At 42.0% G+C, this 17,630-nt stretch overlaps 1 protein-coding gene across 1 annotated transcript in view; it reads right to left on the reverse strand.

The window, feature by feature from the left end:
- The window catches only part of LOC125455813 (BEN domain-containing protein 4), a 52,315-nt gene that overhangs the window by 14,630 nt on the left and 20,055 nt on the right, over positions 1–17,630 (reverse strand). Inside the window, exons 2-4 of the mRNA XM_048538292.2 lie at positions 15,319–15,876; positions 14,476–14,567; positions 8,045–8,285 (exon numbers count right to left, since the gene is read on the reverse strand). Of these exons, the coding sequence (XP_048394249.1) occupies positions 8,045–8,285; positions 14,476–14,567; positions 15,319–15,876 (891 nt within the window). The remainder of the gene's footprint in view (positions 1–8,044; positions 8,286–14,475; positions 14,568–15,318; positions 15,877–17,630) is intronic.

Consider the following 17,630-nt stretch of genomic DNA (forward strand, 5'->3'; position numbering starts at 1 on the left):
AACGCACCTTCCTCCTCGCTTTCCGGACTGTTGTCCACTCCCCTGGGTCACCTGTCGCCGCCTCCATTGGCTCCGGGTTGTCGGGTGGGGGATCGGAGCCTGCAGGGGTGCTTTGCTGGCCTCGGGCCCATCCTGCAGGGTTGGGCCCTCCTACATAGCCTGGCCCTCGTGCACATTAGTGGGGTCCTTGCTGGGCCCTGGTGTCTTCCTCTCCTCCGGGGGGGCTGGCCCCGCATTTCCCCTGCCGGCGACCTGGGCGTAGGTGGTACCCCATCGCGGGCATGCCCTATAGAAGTGGCCCGCTTCCCCACAAAGGTTGCAGCTTCTCTCTCGTGGGCAATCCTTTGTAAGGTGTCCCTCCTCCCTGCAGATGGAGGCTTTGCAGTCGGCCACCATGTGACCTGACCTACCACAGGCATAGCAGACTTTAGGTTGCCCTGCATAGGTCAGGTAGCCCCTGCTCCCGCCGATCGCGAAGCTGGACGGTGGGTGTGCGACATTCCCGTCTGTGCCCATCCTCAGCGTCACCTTGACCTGCCTCTTTTACTCGTCCAGATGCCAAAGGGGTCCATGATGTCGGTTAGGTCCCCTTCCACCTTCACATACCTTCCGAGGAAGGTCAGGACATCAACTGCTGGCACATGCGGGTTGTACATGTGTACAGTCACCATACGGCTCCTCTGCGCTGGCATCATGAACAGCGGGACAGCGGTCAATACAGAGAGGGGGCCCTCACCTCCTTTCTCCTTGAAAACCTCCAGGAAGCGCTCGCAAAGCTTGGCACTCCTGAAGGTCACATCGTAAAAACCTCCTCCAGGGAAATCCTGCAGGCAGTAAATGTCCGCAGCAGCGAACCCACAGCAGTCCAACAGGACCCTCTTCACGAAGAAGGTGCGGTCCACAGGTGCACCTTCATACACCTTCTTTACAGAAACACAGATGGTGTTCCGGACCCCCTGACCTGGGGCACAAGCACTTGCCACAGCCATCGCTGCAGGCTGGCTGCTCCCCTGAACCAGCATTTGGCCAAAGCCAGCATTAAGATCCACTGGTCGCAAGGGTGCACAGTCAATCCGACATCCTCCTTTCACCTCCAAGACAGCACTCTCCTCCTCTCGGTCCACAAGAGAGTGGGTCTTTATTTTGTTCTGGATGTGAGTTTGCTCACTGAGCTAGAAAGTTCGTTTTCAGACATTTCATCACCATTCTAGGTAACATCATCAGTGAGCCTCCAACAAAGCACTGGGGTTATGTCCCGCTTTCTATTTATCTGGTTAGGTTTCCTTGGGTTGGTGATGTCATTTCCTGCGTTGGTGATGTCATTTCCTGTTCTTTTTCTCAGAGGATGGGAGATTGGCTCCAAGTCAATGTGTTTGTTGATGGAATTCCGGTTGGAATGCCATGCTTCTCGGAATTAGGAATCTAGGAAGCATGGCATTCCAACCAGAATTCCATCAACAAACACATTGACTTGGAGCCAATCTCCCATCCTCTGAGAAAAAGAACAGGAAATGACATCACCAACACAGGAAATGACATCACCAACCCAAGGAAACCTTATCAGATAAATAGAAAGCGGGACATAACACCAGTGCTTTGTTGGAGGTTCGCTGATGATGTTACCTAGAATGGTGATGGAATGTCTGAAAACTAATCCTCCAGCTCAGCGAGCAAACTCACATCCAGAACTTCAATGTGAGCTACAAATCTTCTCAAAACTTGCTAGTATGTCAGCTTTTGTGCTCTTAAGATGCTGCTTGGCCTGCTGTGTTCATCCAGTTCCACATTTTGTTATCTCATGATTTTACATAGTTCTCCAGTTTTGTGGTTTGCAGAGCAGAATTCCTATTAATGCAACAAACACAAGCATAGTCTGAAAGGTGAAATACAGGGTCAGCATTCAGTCTCATAGTAGGTTAATAAGCTTGTGTGTTGTCTCAATGTATAACAGTCCCTTCTTCCTGTCACATTTTTTTTGTTTCCTAATCCAGTATTACCAACTTCAAATTTGAGCAATACTTAATGTTTAGTGATTACAATAGGTTTACATGTCATGGACAATTTCAGATCATTTTTACTTATGATTACAACAGGAGAGTTTGTCACAGTGATTTACCCCTGACTGTGAGCCAGAAGCTTGGGATTATGTTCCACTGTAGGACTTGATAGCCAAGGAAGGTTTGTTTGTAAGACAGTCAGGTTGAGTATCAACTTGTAAATCCTCCCACCATAGACCATGCAGGCAATAAGTGGGTTTCCTGGTCAGCCATGTAGTAGAAACAAGTTGGAACTTTTACCATCATGACAAAGCACCAGGCTGCAGCATACTTGTAAAATGCATGCTGTCACAGCAACTTGGGCCTCTTGTAGGTGCCAGGTTGCTCAATTGGCTGGACAGCCTGTGGGGAATAGACTAATGCCATTAGCATGAAGTTTGATCTCCATTCTGGTTGTGATGGGATTTGAGACCTGCCTTGTTGCTCCACATGTGGTGGAGGTCACGGTGATCATCTTTCTCTCAATCTTTCATGACACACTTGTCAAGCCCCCTCAGTATCTTTTATCTCTCAATAAGATCACCGTTCATTCTTCTAAAGTCCAATGAATACAGGCATTACTTGCTCAGCCTTGCCTCATAAGATAACCCTTCATCCCCAGAATCAATTGAGTAAGCCTTCTCTGAATTAATTTTATTATGATTATGCCCTTTTTAAAATAATAAAACCAAAACTCTACACAGTATGCTAGATTTGTGTCACCAATACCCTTTACAACTGTAACAAAACATTTGTACTTTTATTTACCATTCCCATGCATATAGACAATATTCTATTAGCTTCCCATAATTTTTTTGATGATTTGAATTTAAGTAGTATATTGTTTTTTCATTTTTTCTTCCAAAGTGGACAACTTCACATTATCCCCTTTCTAGTCCACAATTGCAATGCGATTCCCTAAGTGAACTGCTATAATCTTTTTTTGTAAAAGATCGCAGTGTTTTATCTATCACAAATGCTAGCCTGTTGTTTCTTGCTTTTTGGCTTTGTTTTTTTTAAAAGAAGAGTTTTATTTGCTATTTTCCAATCTGATAGGACTTTTTGAGAACCTAGAAAATCTGGGAAAAATTAAAACCAGTGCATCTACTCTCTCAGCAGCAGTTTCTTTTAAAATGAAGTCCATCAGGACCTGGGGTTTTGTCAGTCTTTAGTTATAATAATGTTCTTAGTATCCTTTGTAATTGACTGTAATTGTCTTACAGTTCTCCATCCCTTTCATCTCTTGATTTGCAATTATTTCTAGGAACTCTTTTATCCTCTACAGGCTTGAGGACAGGCTCATAAAAGCTGTTCAATTCATTCGCCACTTTCTTATATTTTGTTGACAGTTCCCAAGTCACACTGCCTAGAAGATCAAAGCTCACTTTACTTACTCTTTCACTTCAATACACCTATAGAAACTCTTATGAGGGTTTTAAATTCTAGCTAGCTCTCTTACTCTAATTTCCCAGTTCATTCAAAAAAAGCACTCTGTTGTTATGTACATTCTGTTCAATCTTCCAACCTTACAGGAAGGATGTGGAAGCATTGGAAAAGGTGCAGAGGAGATTTACCAGGATGTTGCCTGGTCTGGAGCACAGGCCCTATTAAGAAAGGCTGAGGGACTTGGGTCTGTTCTCACTGGAGAGAAGGAGGCTAAGAACAGATTTGATAGAGGCATACAAGATGATCAGAGGATTAGATAGGGTGGACAGTGACAGTCTTTTTCCCTGGATGATGACTTCAGCTTGTATAAGGGGGCATAGCTACAAATTGAGGGGTGATAGATTTAAGACAGGTGTCAGAGGCAGGTTCTTTACTCAGAGTGGTAAGGGCGTGGAATGTCCTGCCTGCCAATGTAGTGAACTCAGCCACATTAGGGGCATTTAAACAGTCCTTGGATAAGCATATGGATGATGACGGGATAGTGTAGGGGGAGGGGCTTAGATTAGCTCACAGGTCGGCGCAACTGCGAGGGCCGAAGGGCCTGTTCTGCGCTGTATTGTTCTATGTTCTATGTAACATGCCACTAAGCATTTTACAATGTTTTCTTTCATTTCAAAACTATCCTTAAGTTCCTTAGCCACAGATGGTGCATCCTTTTTCTAGAGTCCTTCTTTCTCACTGGAGTCTATCATTGCTGAGTGATATGAAATACCTCCTTAACTGTTTGCCACTGTCTTTCTACTAACCTATATCTCTGCCTAATTATTCACTTCTTTAATCTGCTCTGTCCTCTTACCCTCATAATTGCTCTTATTTAAGTTTAAAACAATAGTCTAAGAAACACTCTTTTCTCTCTCAAAATGAATACAAAATTCAATTATGTTATGATCATTGGCACTTTTACTGAGAGATTCTAATTAATCCTGTCTCCTTGCACAATGCCAGATCTAGAACAGCCTATTCTCTGGTTGGCTCTAGAACATGCTGAGTAAAGAAATTGTCCAGAAAACAGTCTCAGAACTCATCTGCAGGTTAGTTTTGTCAATCTAAGTCATTTAATCCATATGTTCGTTAAAATCATCCATATTATTATTGGACCTTTCTCATGTCCCCTCCCCACATTCCCCCACCCCCACCCCCACCCCAACCCCAACCCATGTTTTGTTACTTCTTTGCATATATACTGTCCTGAAGTGTGCTTACTGTTAGGTGGCCTATAAATTACTCCCACAAGAGGACGTCTTTCCTTTATTATTTCTTATCTCTAAAACTGATTCTATTTCTTGACCTTTAGAATCCAGCTCAAGTTTCTCTATTATACTGACATCACTCTTAATGAACAAAGCTGTTCCTCCACCTTTCTTAGCTTCTTGTCCTTCTGAAACCTTACATACCACTGTAGATTCAGGCCCTGGCTTCTGTCATCTTACAGCAGGCAAGTGATACAACTTTGTGGTTTCTCGCACTTGGCTGCAGAGAACGGTGTTGATCCCCTGCCTATACTTCCACAATTATCACTGTATTCCATTAACATCCCCCAGCATGAATGACTTCCAGTCCTATAGTGCTATTGTTTTAGGCTTTGCTCACGCATTATGCATCACTTATTTCCATTATTTGCAAGAACCTTAAACCAGTTGGACAACTCTAAATGATAAGTCTCCTCCACTTTTATCTTCTTGATCCCCTCTGTCTCATTCACATTCACATGCTCCTATCCTTTGTCAATGACTAAATCAGATGACTACTGCATGGGCTGTGACTGCCATCCAGAACAAAGTGCCTGGGCAACCTCCCACCCCCTGAGATATCACATGATTTGAAGCTCAGGCTTAAACTCAAAGACTGATCTGAAGTTCCTCAAACCACAAGCACTTAGTGAATATTTGCCTTTGATCACTGGTCTCCAGAGGTTTCAGTTATCTACAGTTGCAAGATGTCACCTACACAGCTATCATTTAGTTAATTAAATATTTACTGATTCTATTTTAATTTTATTTAATGTCTCTTGTCCACTTGTGCAAAATTTTTTTCATTTCAATACTCATTCGATTTGAAAATCACTAGTGTGATGATGCTGTGACTTTGAGATGCATTTTGTCCCTTTTTTTAATGGACAGGCTGAGACAGAGAGATGAGCAGTCTGCTCCAAGCTTGTGGGGCCTTGGATTTTTTTACATTGGAACTCACAGAACCAGGATTTTAGTTTTAACTTTCAGAAGCTGTTGGGGGAATGATGATGACTTCAGCTTGTATGAGGGGGCATAGCTACAAATTGAGGGATGATAGATTTAAGACAGGTGTCAGAGGTAGGTTCTTCACTCAGAGTGGTAAGGGCATGGAACGCCCTGCCTGCCAATGTAGTGAACTCAGCCACGTTAGGGGCATTTAAACAGTCCTTGGATAAGCATATGGATAATGATGGGATAGTGCAGGGGGATGGGCTTAGATTAGCTCACAGGCCGGTGCAACATTGAGGGCCGAAGGGCCTGTTCTGAGCTGTATTGTTCTATGTTCTATGTTTGGAAGCTGGTATACATCTCTGTGCTACAGCAAAATGCTTGAGTTCTCTCTCTCTCTCAGTTTCTCTTGATGTTCTTTCCTCCTGGACTGGAGAACTGCACATGAGACCATCTATTTTATTGAATGTGCCTTTGCCACAGATGTGCTTATGAGATGTCACTATATTGAAACAAGTTACTGTTGCTGGTTAGTAGTTAATAGTCTATTATATTCTGTTAATTTTTTCAGAAGAGTTGTTATTCCAATTCTTTCTTTTATTTTTATTTTAATTATAGTATAAAATAAAGTGCATTTTGCTTCAAGCCTGGTAGTTTGACCAAGTGAACTCCATCCAGAACACAATGCTTTACACTTGCCTTTCAAAATAAGAAAAAGTTGTGGTCTAGTCTATTTTCTTAACATATTTTGAGGGGGTTTGGTCTGGTCTGTAGCACTAGTTAAGATAACCATGAAATATTCACCATCTAATCATCTACTGACTAACCCTGATGGAATGTTCTCTCAGAAAGTGGGTTCTGACTTATTTTTCATTACACAACACCACCACTATATCACCACTCTCCCTCGTCCCTGTCCATGACCCCATCATTGTATCCCCACTCTCTCTCACTCCTGTTTATAACCCTACCATTGCATTCCAGCTCTCTCTTGCTGCTTTTTATAACCCTAGCACTGTATCTCCACCCTCTCTTGTTAGTGTTGACACCTGTGCTGTTGTTCTCGCTGACCTTCATGTGTACAAATGTACGCTGAGTCTTTCTGGGAATGTCAGGAATCTCAAAATCATTGTTAATTTTGACTGAGGACCAGTTAAGATCTTCTTCAGGAGACTTGTCCAATTAAGGATGGTAGGCAGACCAGGGAACTTGAAGATTCAATGAAAGGACCTATAGCAATGTGCTGTCGGTAGCCTCACTGAGAGAGAAAGGGGCTGCAGAGGTCGATAAGGCAAGCAAGAAGGCACCAATAGACAGGGATGAAAAGGTTTCACAAACTCACTGCCTATCATTAAGTGATCACCTCCAGGTATCTGGATGGGAAAGGGCAGGTGTAACAGCACCTGGGTGTCCTTGTGCACCAGTCACTGAAAATGAGCATGCAGGTGCAGCAGGTAGTGAAGAAAGCAAATGGTATGTTGGCTTTCATAGTGAGAGGATTTGAGCAAGGGAGCAGGAATGTCTTGCTGCAGTTGTACACGGTCTTGGTGAGATCACAGCTCTTAAGAAGGGTCCACATCTTGTCCCTTCTTACAACTGATAGTGACTGATATTTTCTATTTTGCTTCTTTTGGCAAGTTTTAACAAAGTCTAGTCCAGTCTGACTCATAACAAATAACACACGCATGCTAGACTAGACTCAAATAGAAATGAATTAAGGTTAATTTGACCTGTAAAATGCAATAGGGTGCCTTTAGGAGCCCTCTTGTGGCACATTAGTAGTGAGCCTGCATGGGTCCAGGTTTAAGTCCCACTTGCTCCAAAGATGTGTAATAACATCTCTGATTTGAAAAATAGGTTAATTTTTTTTCAAAACAAAGTGTCATTAGCTGCTGCATGTTTAATCAACATAAAACTTAAGAGCTTGACAGTGGCCTAGATTTTTCATTAGCCAGTCATTATTTCAGCATAGATTGGGATCGCACATGATGACCTTGGAATTCCTAGTGTAGCAGACTCTGAAGGAACTGCATGGAAAATTAAACAATTCACTGCACCATTCCAGTATACCTGGAACCCTCCAAAAGTCTTAGTTTAAATCAGAGAATTCAGAGTTCCAATGAAATTATGAAAATCAGTTCATCAGGAAAAGTTAGATTACTAAATATATTTTCTAAATCCTGAGTACCCAATCAACTGAAATGTCTTGGATTGTGCATTCAGGTTTCCGACCCACGACATGAAATCACAATATTTGACGTCGTATCAAGAGTACTATCACCTGATTCACAATTGCTCATCTCTATTAGATCAACTGTCTTTGTATATGTAGCCTGTAATTCAGCACACACTGTCCTATGAACAACGAATGTTAATTCATACCTCGGAGACAGGTCACTTTGACAGGATCGAGAGGACGTCGCTCTGGGCCTGGCTCCCCTAATGGCATTGATCTTTTCCTTTTGCCCAGTCCACATGAATACTTCAGTTCATCTGTTGTAAACACAAATCTGATGAGGTAACGGAGAAGTCGCCGGCCATCCTTTTTAGATGAATTGACAGCCTCATCCCACTGCTTACTAGTGATACAGACAGGATAGTTGTTCAACAACTGCTTGTTTCCCTGAAAAGGGGAGATAGAAACAGTAGAAATGATAATTACAGTGTAATCGACATGAATGTAAATAAATATGACTAGAGTCATGGACTCATAGAGCACCTAAACAGACCTTCAGACCAAACAGTCCATGCCAAACATAATCCCCAAACTAAACTAGTTCCACCTGCCTGGTCCTGGTCCAAATCCCTCCAAACCTTTCCTATTCACATCCATTCAAACGTCTTTTAAATGTTGTAACTGTAGCCACTTCCACCACTTCATCAGGAAGTACATTTCACACATGAACTACCCACTGTGAAAAAAATTTACCCCTTTTTATTTCTTTTTAAGTCTCTCGCTTCTCACCTTAAAAATGTGCCCCCAGGCCTGAAATTCCCCATCTTAGGGAAAAGGCGACCATCGTCATCTCTATCTGGACCTCTCATTATTTTGTAAACTTCTATCAGGTCAAGAGTGTTAAGACACTTTATAGATCATAATTTAGTTCACCTTAAAGGTGCATGTTTTTAATAACTAATTCATTAGTTGAGCTCTGATACTGAGTGCTACCACCTGAAACAAAGTACAATTGACTTCATGGTTACAGTTCCTAGAGAGATAAAAATCTACACAAAACTACCTCACAGAGTAAAGATTCATTGCATTTAATTTCACCATATAGATATTGTGGAAAAACACAGACAGTCAACATTTAAATTTAATGTTGCTTCACCCTTTTGTCACCATAATCAGGCATCAATATCTTGTCTTGTACATGCCAAACAAAATCTACACTATCAATAAAAATAGAATTCAAAATAAAGAGAAACAAATCATTTTTCTTTCCATGGTCTTACAGCAACTTGCCATTGTAATGGGCAGCACACTATCAGACCTGGCATTTCTCTGCTTACAGTTTGTCATATTATTTGAACCCTTTAATTAGATTGCTGTATTCCCAATCACTACCAAAAGTCTAACTGTTCCAGTGGATGTGAAAATCTAAATGAGATTGATTACAGTTCCTCACTTTAACAAAGAATGTTCCTTAGATAAGAATTTCAAAAAGTAACAACTGATTAAGCCATCACTTTTTAACTTCGGAAAGATTCATTCGATCATTTGGCTTAGAGAGGAATTACTGAGAAACACATCATATTGATGATAATTGGTTCTCTTTAAATGTATTGCACTAATAAATCAATTAGTTGCATCATGGAGTGCTTTGCATTCATGGCAATTTATTGCTTAAACTCCCAGAGCAGGAAGAAGAAAATGGCTACCTTCCAAGCTCCAATACTGTATTAATCAAACAAATCAATACAAAACACTCCATTTTGACATTATTATTTGCTGCTAAGACTGTACCTGGAAAACTGTGCCCTGTATTGATGGGTGATGTAATGGCTTTGGAGCCGGTCCACTGAAGAATTACAAGAATAGTCTAAAGAACCTTAGACAATCAGGTTATTCAAGGACTCCGATGCATGTACTTTAGACATAAAGTTAAAAGTGTCACTAGCACAAGTAAGTGCTGGTAGATTGTTTCAGTTGTGGAGATTGTGGAATATAAATTTAAACTTTGACAATAGGAATAATTTGGATGGTAGAAATGAAATCGGAAATTGCTGGAAACACTCAGCAGGATCAGGTCTGCCAGAGATCTGGACAGAAATTAAAGTTAACATTTGGGGCAAGTCACTGGACCCAAAACATTAACTCTGTTTTCTCTTCACAAATGCCATCAGACCTGCCGAGTTTTTCCAGCACTTTCTGGTTTGTTTCTGGTTTCCAGCATCTACAGTTCTTTGTATTTTTTTGTACAGGTTGGATGTTCTTTCCCCAGACAGTGATGAGTCTCTCAAACACCTTACAGTTTGGTGAGTTGAGTGCTGACTCACTATGCCTTCAAGATGCAGCTATGCTATCTCTTTAGTGGCAGATTTCAGATCAGATATGTGATCCATCAAGAAAGCCATGATATTAGACACTTCCTCTGTTATGAAGGATCGCTCGACTCAAAACATTATTTCTGTTTTCTCCCCACAGATGCTGCCAGACCCGCTGAGTTTCTCCAGCAATTTCTGTTCCTGCAGCTGTTGACTTGCTCACTGAGCTGGTAAGTTTTTGTTTGCAAGCATTTTATCACCATGAAGGTAACATCAGTGCGCCTCTGGTGAAGCATCAGTGTTCTGTCCCGCTTGCTATTTGTGTCTCGATTTACTGGGTGGGTGGCACCACTTCCCAATTTGTTTCTTAGTAGTTGGTATATGGGGTCCAGCTCTGCGTGTTTGTTCATGGAGTTCCATTCTGAGTGGCAGGCCTTCAGGGATTCTTGTGTCTTTTCTTGGCTTGTCCTCGGATGGTTACGTTATCCCAGTAGAATTGATGTCCCTCTTTGTCCGTATGTATTGAAATGAGTGATAGTTAGTCATGTGTCTTGATAGCTAGTTGGCGTTCTTGAATCTTGATGGCTAGTTTCCTTCCGGTTTGCCCTGTGTAATGTTTTTGACAGTCTTTGCATGGTATCTTGTTAACGATGTTGGTTCTGTTAGGTGTAGTTGGCGGATCCTTTATTCTTATCAGTAGCTGTCATAGTGTAGCTGTTGGTTTGCGGGCCACCATGATTCTTAGGGGCAGAGTAATTTGGTAGTCATTTCAGATATGTCCTTAACGTATGGAAGGGTGACTAGTGTCTCTAGATGTGTTGTGTCTTCCTGCTGTGGTGTGTTGTGTGGGTATCGACAGACTACACTTTTCTGGTAACCGTTGTTTTTAAAGGTGCTGTATAGGTGTACTTCCTCAGCTTTGCGTGGCTCTGGGGTGCTGCAGTGTGTTGCGGCTCACTTGAACATTGATTTGATGCAGCTCCGTTTGTGGATATATTGATGATTGCTACTGTACGTGAGTACCTGATCTGCATGAGTGGCTTTCCTGTGTACACCGGTCTGGAGATGACCGTTGGCCATACGTTTGACCATTACATGCAGGAAGGAATGCCTATTTTTGTTCTCCTCTTCCCTGGTGAATTTTGAGGATGCTGTTTATGAATAGATGGTTTTTTTTCCAGTTTAGAGTGTTTGATCACAACAAAGGTGTCACCCACATAGTGGATCCACAGTTTTGGTTGGATGATGGGAAGTGATGTCCATTCCATTCTTTGCATTATGGCCTCTGCTATTAATCCTGACATTGCTGATCCCATGGGTGTTCCGTTGATTTGTCTGTATATCTTGCCATTGAAAGTGAAGAGGGTTGTGAGGCACAGATCCAGTCTGTTGAGTGTGCAATCTTTGCTGATAGTGTTGGTGTTGTCAGGTGTATGTATCAAAGATCAAAGAACAAAGAAAATTACAGCACAGGAACAGGCCCTTCAGCCCTCCAAGCCTGCACCGATCCAGATCCTCTATCTAAACCTGTCGACTATTTTCCAAGAGATAAGGGAACTGCAGAAGCTGGAGAATCTGAGATAACAAAGTGTGGAGCTGGATGAACACAGCAGGCCAAGCAGCATCTTACGAGCACTAAAGCTGACGTTTAGGGCGTAGACCCTTCATCAGAAAAGGAGGATGGGGAGAGGGTTCTGAAATAAATAGGGAGAGAGGGGGAGGCGGACCGAAGATGGATAGAGGAGAAGATAAGTGGAGAGGAGACTATAGGTGGGGAGGCAGGGAGAGGATAGGTCAGTCCAGGGAGGACAGACAGTTCAAGGTGGTAGGATGAGGTTAGTAGGTAGGAGATGGGGGTGTGGCTTGAGGGAGGAGGGGATAGGTGAGGGGAAGAACAGGTTAGGGAGGTGGGGACGAGCTGGGCTGGTTTTGGGATGCAGTAGGGGGCGGGGAGATTTTGAAGCTTGTGAAATCCACATTGATACCATTGGGCCTATTTTCCAGGGATCTGTATCCGTCTGCTCCCTGCCCATTCATCTGTGTGTCTAGGTACATCTTATATGATGCTATCATGTCCGTCTCTACCACCTCTGCTGGCAAAGCGTTCCAGGCACCCACCACCCTCTGCGTAAAGAGTTTTCCATACATATCTCCCTTAAACTTTTCGCCTCTCACCTTGAAATCGTGACCCCTAGTAACTGAGTCCCCCACTCTGGGGGGAAAAAAGCTTCTTGCTATCCACCCAATCTATACCCCTCGTGATTTTGTAGACCTCAATCAGGTCCCCCTTCAATCTCCGTCTTTCTAATGAAAACAATCCTAATCTACTCAACCTCTCTTCATAGCTAGCACCCTCCATACCAGGCAACATCCTGGTGAACCTACTCTGCACCCTCTCCAAAGCATCCACATCCTTTTGGTAATGTGGTGACCAGGACTGTACGCAGTATTCTAAAAAGTCCAATACAACCGCAACATGACCTTTCAACTTTTGTACTCAATAGCCCGTTCGATGAATAAAGGCATGCTATATGCCTTCTTGACCACTCTATCTATCTGCATTGCCACCTTCAGGGTATAATGGACCTGAACACCCAGATCTCTCTGTGCATTAATTTTCCTCAGGGCTTTTCCATTTACCACACAGTTTGCTTTTGATCCCTGGTCAACCTAGTGAAAGGCTGGTGTTTCTTTAGCTAACAGGATGTTTATGGAGGTAAATAGTGTAGTCAGAGGAGACCATTATCTCATCCTCATTTATTCTGGTGTCCTTGACAATGTTGAGGAATTCTTGGGCAGAGTGGATGGAGTGGTTTGAACTGTCTGAGGTGTTTCAGTCTTCTTTGTGGTTCTTACTAGAAAGAAGTTGCAAGGACTGGTTTGATTGTCTGAGGCAATGGAGAGAATTTCCAGAATTTTCTTTTACCCTTATTAGTGTTGCAATTTATTTCTGTTTGAATTTTGTATTTCATAAGAGATTACATAGCTGCATGGGAGGGTGGGCAAGAAGTATTCAGTATTACAAATGTATAATTTCTTAATTCATAGTTTTTTTTTGGCACTGAGGCTTTGCATTTGAAATTTTGATGTATAGAATAAATGAAAATGTACCTAGTCTGGAAGGCTAACTGACAAACCTGGGGGTGGTTACATATCAAAGGTTTGACTGTGTTTATTTAAAGTTATAACGGGAGTTTTAGAAGCTGAATACTAGATGACGTCTCTCCAGGCTCTCTGTTAAGGACAGGATGTCTACAATTGGGTGGTTAAATAACTTAGTGGTGGTTTTTTGGTTTACCTCTTGTATGATAAAAGGTTTTTTGTTTAAAGTGTGAAATCTTGTGGCATAGTTCCTGCCGTTCCTGACTGCAAGTCTGATTTTCCTTTTAAAACCTTGTTAGTGTCTATTGAGATCATTACACCTATCTTGATGCCTTGGCCAAGACAGAGTAGGAGAGGTGAGACGAACCAGCTGTAAATTGAACACCATATAGATAAGGTGAATGGCAGGTGTCTTTCCCTAGGGTGGAAACTTCAAGGCTAGGGGGTTTATTGTTAAGATGAGAAGAGAAAGATTTAAAAAGACATGAGGGGTAACTGTTGATACGGAGAATGGTTCATACGTAGATGAACTTCCAGAGGAAGAGGTGGATGCGGGTACAGCTACAATGTTCAAATGACATTTGGATAAGCATGGGAATAAGAAATGTTTGAAGCGATATAGGCCAAGCACTGGCAGGTGGAACTGGTTTAGTTTGGGATTATAAGTTTGGCGCTGAATGGTTGGACCGACTATGACTCTATCAACTGTTTCAGGTTTTCATTTCATTCTGCCCTGCTACTATTTAAGTTGGAATGTGCGTCATCATTCTCAGTCAAAAATGAAACTAATAGTTCAAGCTGCTGCATGGGTTGTAGCTTACCGTGGCTAGATTACATTGCTGCTGAGCAGAGCCAGGAAATAAAAGACACAAATTAATGTAACAGTACAAAATATTGCATCAAAGACTAAACCACTTATACGGTTCTGCAATCTTCAGAAAAGCAAAGTCTTACTGTCAAGTATTGCCGATCCTTGGTCATTAAGATATGTCTGAGCATTATTTTATTCACAATCACAATTCACGCTTCCATGCAAAATCTAGAATAAAATGCTCAAAACTTACATTTACTTAATCCAATGCAGAGAGTAAAGGAAATTAAAGTCAACGGAAAGGAAATACTAATGGTGCAATCTCAATGCTAGGCAGTGATGTCAAATAAGCTGCATCTCACTAAAGCACAAGAAGAATATATCACGAAGGACTGCTTCCATCCAAAAGTACCTCTGTTGGCTGCTCCTCTGAAACTGGTTGGACTAGTTGATTGTGATGCTGGAGTACAGTCTTATAATAATCAAGAACAGTCTGACAGGGCACTGCATGGAAGAAAATCATTTCAGGTAAGCATTTAGCACAATCATTGAATGTATCTTCGTAAAAAGAGTCACTATTCAGCATTCAGGAAGGCAGGGTTCTCATGGAAGTTGTTTTATGGGTCTTTTTTACCTCAGTAATTATAGTATGGCAACCATAAGCACCTCTTCACACACACTGAATTCTAAAAGCATTGAACTGTCTGGAAGGAAAAAGCTCTTTGCATAACTGGTGAACGTAAACCTGCCAAGTGCACTGCCTAGACTCAGTTGAATTCAGCCACCAAGTGCAGTGCTTTGCTGCCATTTACAGTAACATTCTTTAACAACATTGAGGGAAGGAGAAGTTAAGCCCATCTCAAAGCCATATAAATAATATGTCCTATCCTTGTCTTGTACTTTTGAAGATCATCAATACACTGTCATTAACATCACAGTGTATAGGTTGTTAGAATGTGTGCTTGACCATTGTGTTCATATATTTAAGCATTAATCTATGCAAATAGATCCTGTATCCATGTTTCTGTGGCATTTTAGGATCTTCTGTTAAAAATTATGGGAATTGCTTCTGTATTTTAATACTTTGCAATTTCAATATTCATGAGAACTAAAACAAGGATAGAAAATATAGTACAGAGTTATCCATAGCCAGAATTTACATCAAAATTATCAGCATAAATTTGTCTATCAATAAACCGTTAACATTCAAAGTGAGCGAAACGGTATTAAAATAACTAAGGTAGACTTCACACACCTGGAATTCGATCCAAGGTTTTCCTTAGTTCCTCATTTTCCTGTTGCAGTAAAACCACTTCCTGCTCCAACTCTTGGCATCTCTGACAGTAGCCATCTTCTTCCTCCTCCTCAGGGAATGTAGATGATGGATGGACGTGAGATTCAGATGTTGCTGGGGATGTCCACCCTCCCAGAGTATGGGTGGGAGATGTGGAAAGGGGATCCATGTCTGTCATGTGACTGCATTCACTCATCCCAACAGTACTATGTGACGGCCGCCCCCCAGCAAGTAGATAACTTTGGAGAGAATCGGTAAATATACGAAGCAAGGCTGAGGTTTGATGTTTCTTTTGCACATTCTGTAATTCTGTCTCTGAATTGCCTGATGCCCGTTGTTGCACTGGGGCACCTCTGACCAACTGACACTGTCCTGTGCACTCATCGTAACACCCGCTCTCTTTTTTAACACAAGAAATGACTTGAGTTTGGTTGGTGTCCAGAAGTTTTCCATTGTCCTTTAGGAGTGTCAGGACTCGACTGCATTGCTGTGCAAAGGCATCAAGTATTAAGCGACTCTCTGTAGTGGAGCAGAAACATACAGTATACTGTACAAATGAACAAAAATTCGGTCTCATAATCAGTCAGTTCACTTCTCCTTCACTATTCCCTCATCACCCGCACCCACTATTCCCTCATCTCACACATATCAGATTTTCAAAAAGAATACTTTCCTCAGAAAATTTATGAAAGACAGTATATGGCTGTTTAAAGTTAACATTATACAATTTGCAAAGTAAATAAGCTTCATCCTGTATAGAGTAATATATTTACAATTGCAGTCAATATTTACAATATACATGACATGTCAAACATACAGACCCTAGGGGCTTTTCAAAGTTTCCAACTCCTCAGTGAACAATAGCTGATCATCAACAGCACTTCACAACTGACAGAAAAAGTAGGTGTTCAATGTTCACAAGTTTTAAAGTCCTTACTACTGTAATTCTTATCTCCATCTTAATGAAACTGGACAAAAACGTAACACTAGTGCTGCAATACCTCAAATATTAACAGCTCTCAGAATGGATTTTGCAATAGTCAGAGGAATTAGTTTCTATTACATACTGATAGCTATAAATATTTCAGAGCTCCATGGTAAGCACATTGAGTAGTGTACAGGCAAATTCAGTACTGTTTTCTCAGGTACGGCAAATGGCATTTCTTATGTTGATTACCGTATTTACTGTAGTTGTACCATTTATTATCTCAGATATATCCCAGTCCTCCTAATTATAAGTTCATACAGGCGGTTAGTAGTGTAGAACTGGAATATTGCTGAAAAAAAATACAGATTTGCCAACCAATCAGAACTCTCCTCTTTTAAAGTATAAATTAGAGCGAAAAGAAAAGTGTGGCCCTTGACATCAAAGCCACACCTGACAAAAGTGTGGCATCAAAGAGACCTAGCAAAACCAGAGGTAACAGGAGCTGAGAGATACTTTCCACTGGTGGAAGTCAAACCTGGCACAAAAGCACAGCCATAAGTTGTGGTTGTTGGAGATCAGTCATCTCAGTTCCGGGACACCTCTGCAGGAGTTCTTCAGGCTACTGGACTCACCACATAAACAAGAGCACACGAGTTAGAGGCTAAGAATACTGTGGCAAGTAACTCATCTCCTGACTCCCCCAAAGCCTTTCCATCATCTACAAGGAACCATTAGGAATGTGACAATAATACCCCACACCGGCCTGAATGGGTGCAGCTCCAACAACACTTGAGAAGCTTAACACCATTCGGGGCGGCATGGTGACTCAGTGGTTAGTACATGTGGCCTGCTGGTGCCAGGGGCCCAAGTTCAATTCCACCCTTGGGTAACTGTCTGTGTGGAGTTTGCACATTCTCCCTCTGTCTGCATGGGTTTCCTCCAGGTGCCCGGTTTCCTCCCACAGTAAATATGTGCTGGTTAAGTGGATTAGGCATGGGAAAGAAAGAGTTACAGGGACACAGTGCGTCTGGTACAAACATTTCGCAAGGTCGGTGTGGACTTGATGGACCAAATGGCCTGCTTCCATACTCTAGGGAATCTATGACTACCCAGTCCAAAGCTGCCCGCTTGATTGACACTATATCCATAAACATATGCAACTTCCACTACCAATCTCAGCAGCAGCAGTGAGTGCCATCTGCAGAAATTCACTATCGCTCCTTAGATAGTCAGATTTAAAGAGCTAATTTCCCTATTTTGAAAGCCAGTCAGCAGAAATATGGCAGAAAACTTTCTTTACTGTACTCCATGCAAGGAATCAAATCAAAACAATCAAGAGGCAGCA

Source organism: Stegostoma tigrinum, chromosome 1 (assembly GCF_030684315.1).
Source record: "Stegostoma tigrinum isolate sSteTig4 chromosome 1, sSteTig4.hap1, whole genome shotgun sequence".
NCBI classification, from domain to species: domain Eukaryota; kingdom Metazoa; phylum Chordata; class Chondrichthyes; order Orectolobiformes; family Stegostomatidae; genus Stegostoma; species Stegostoma tigrinum.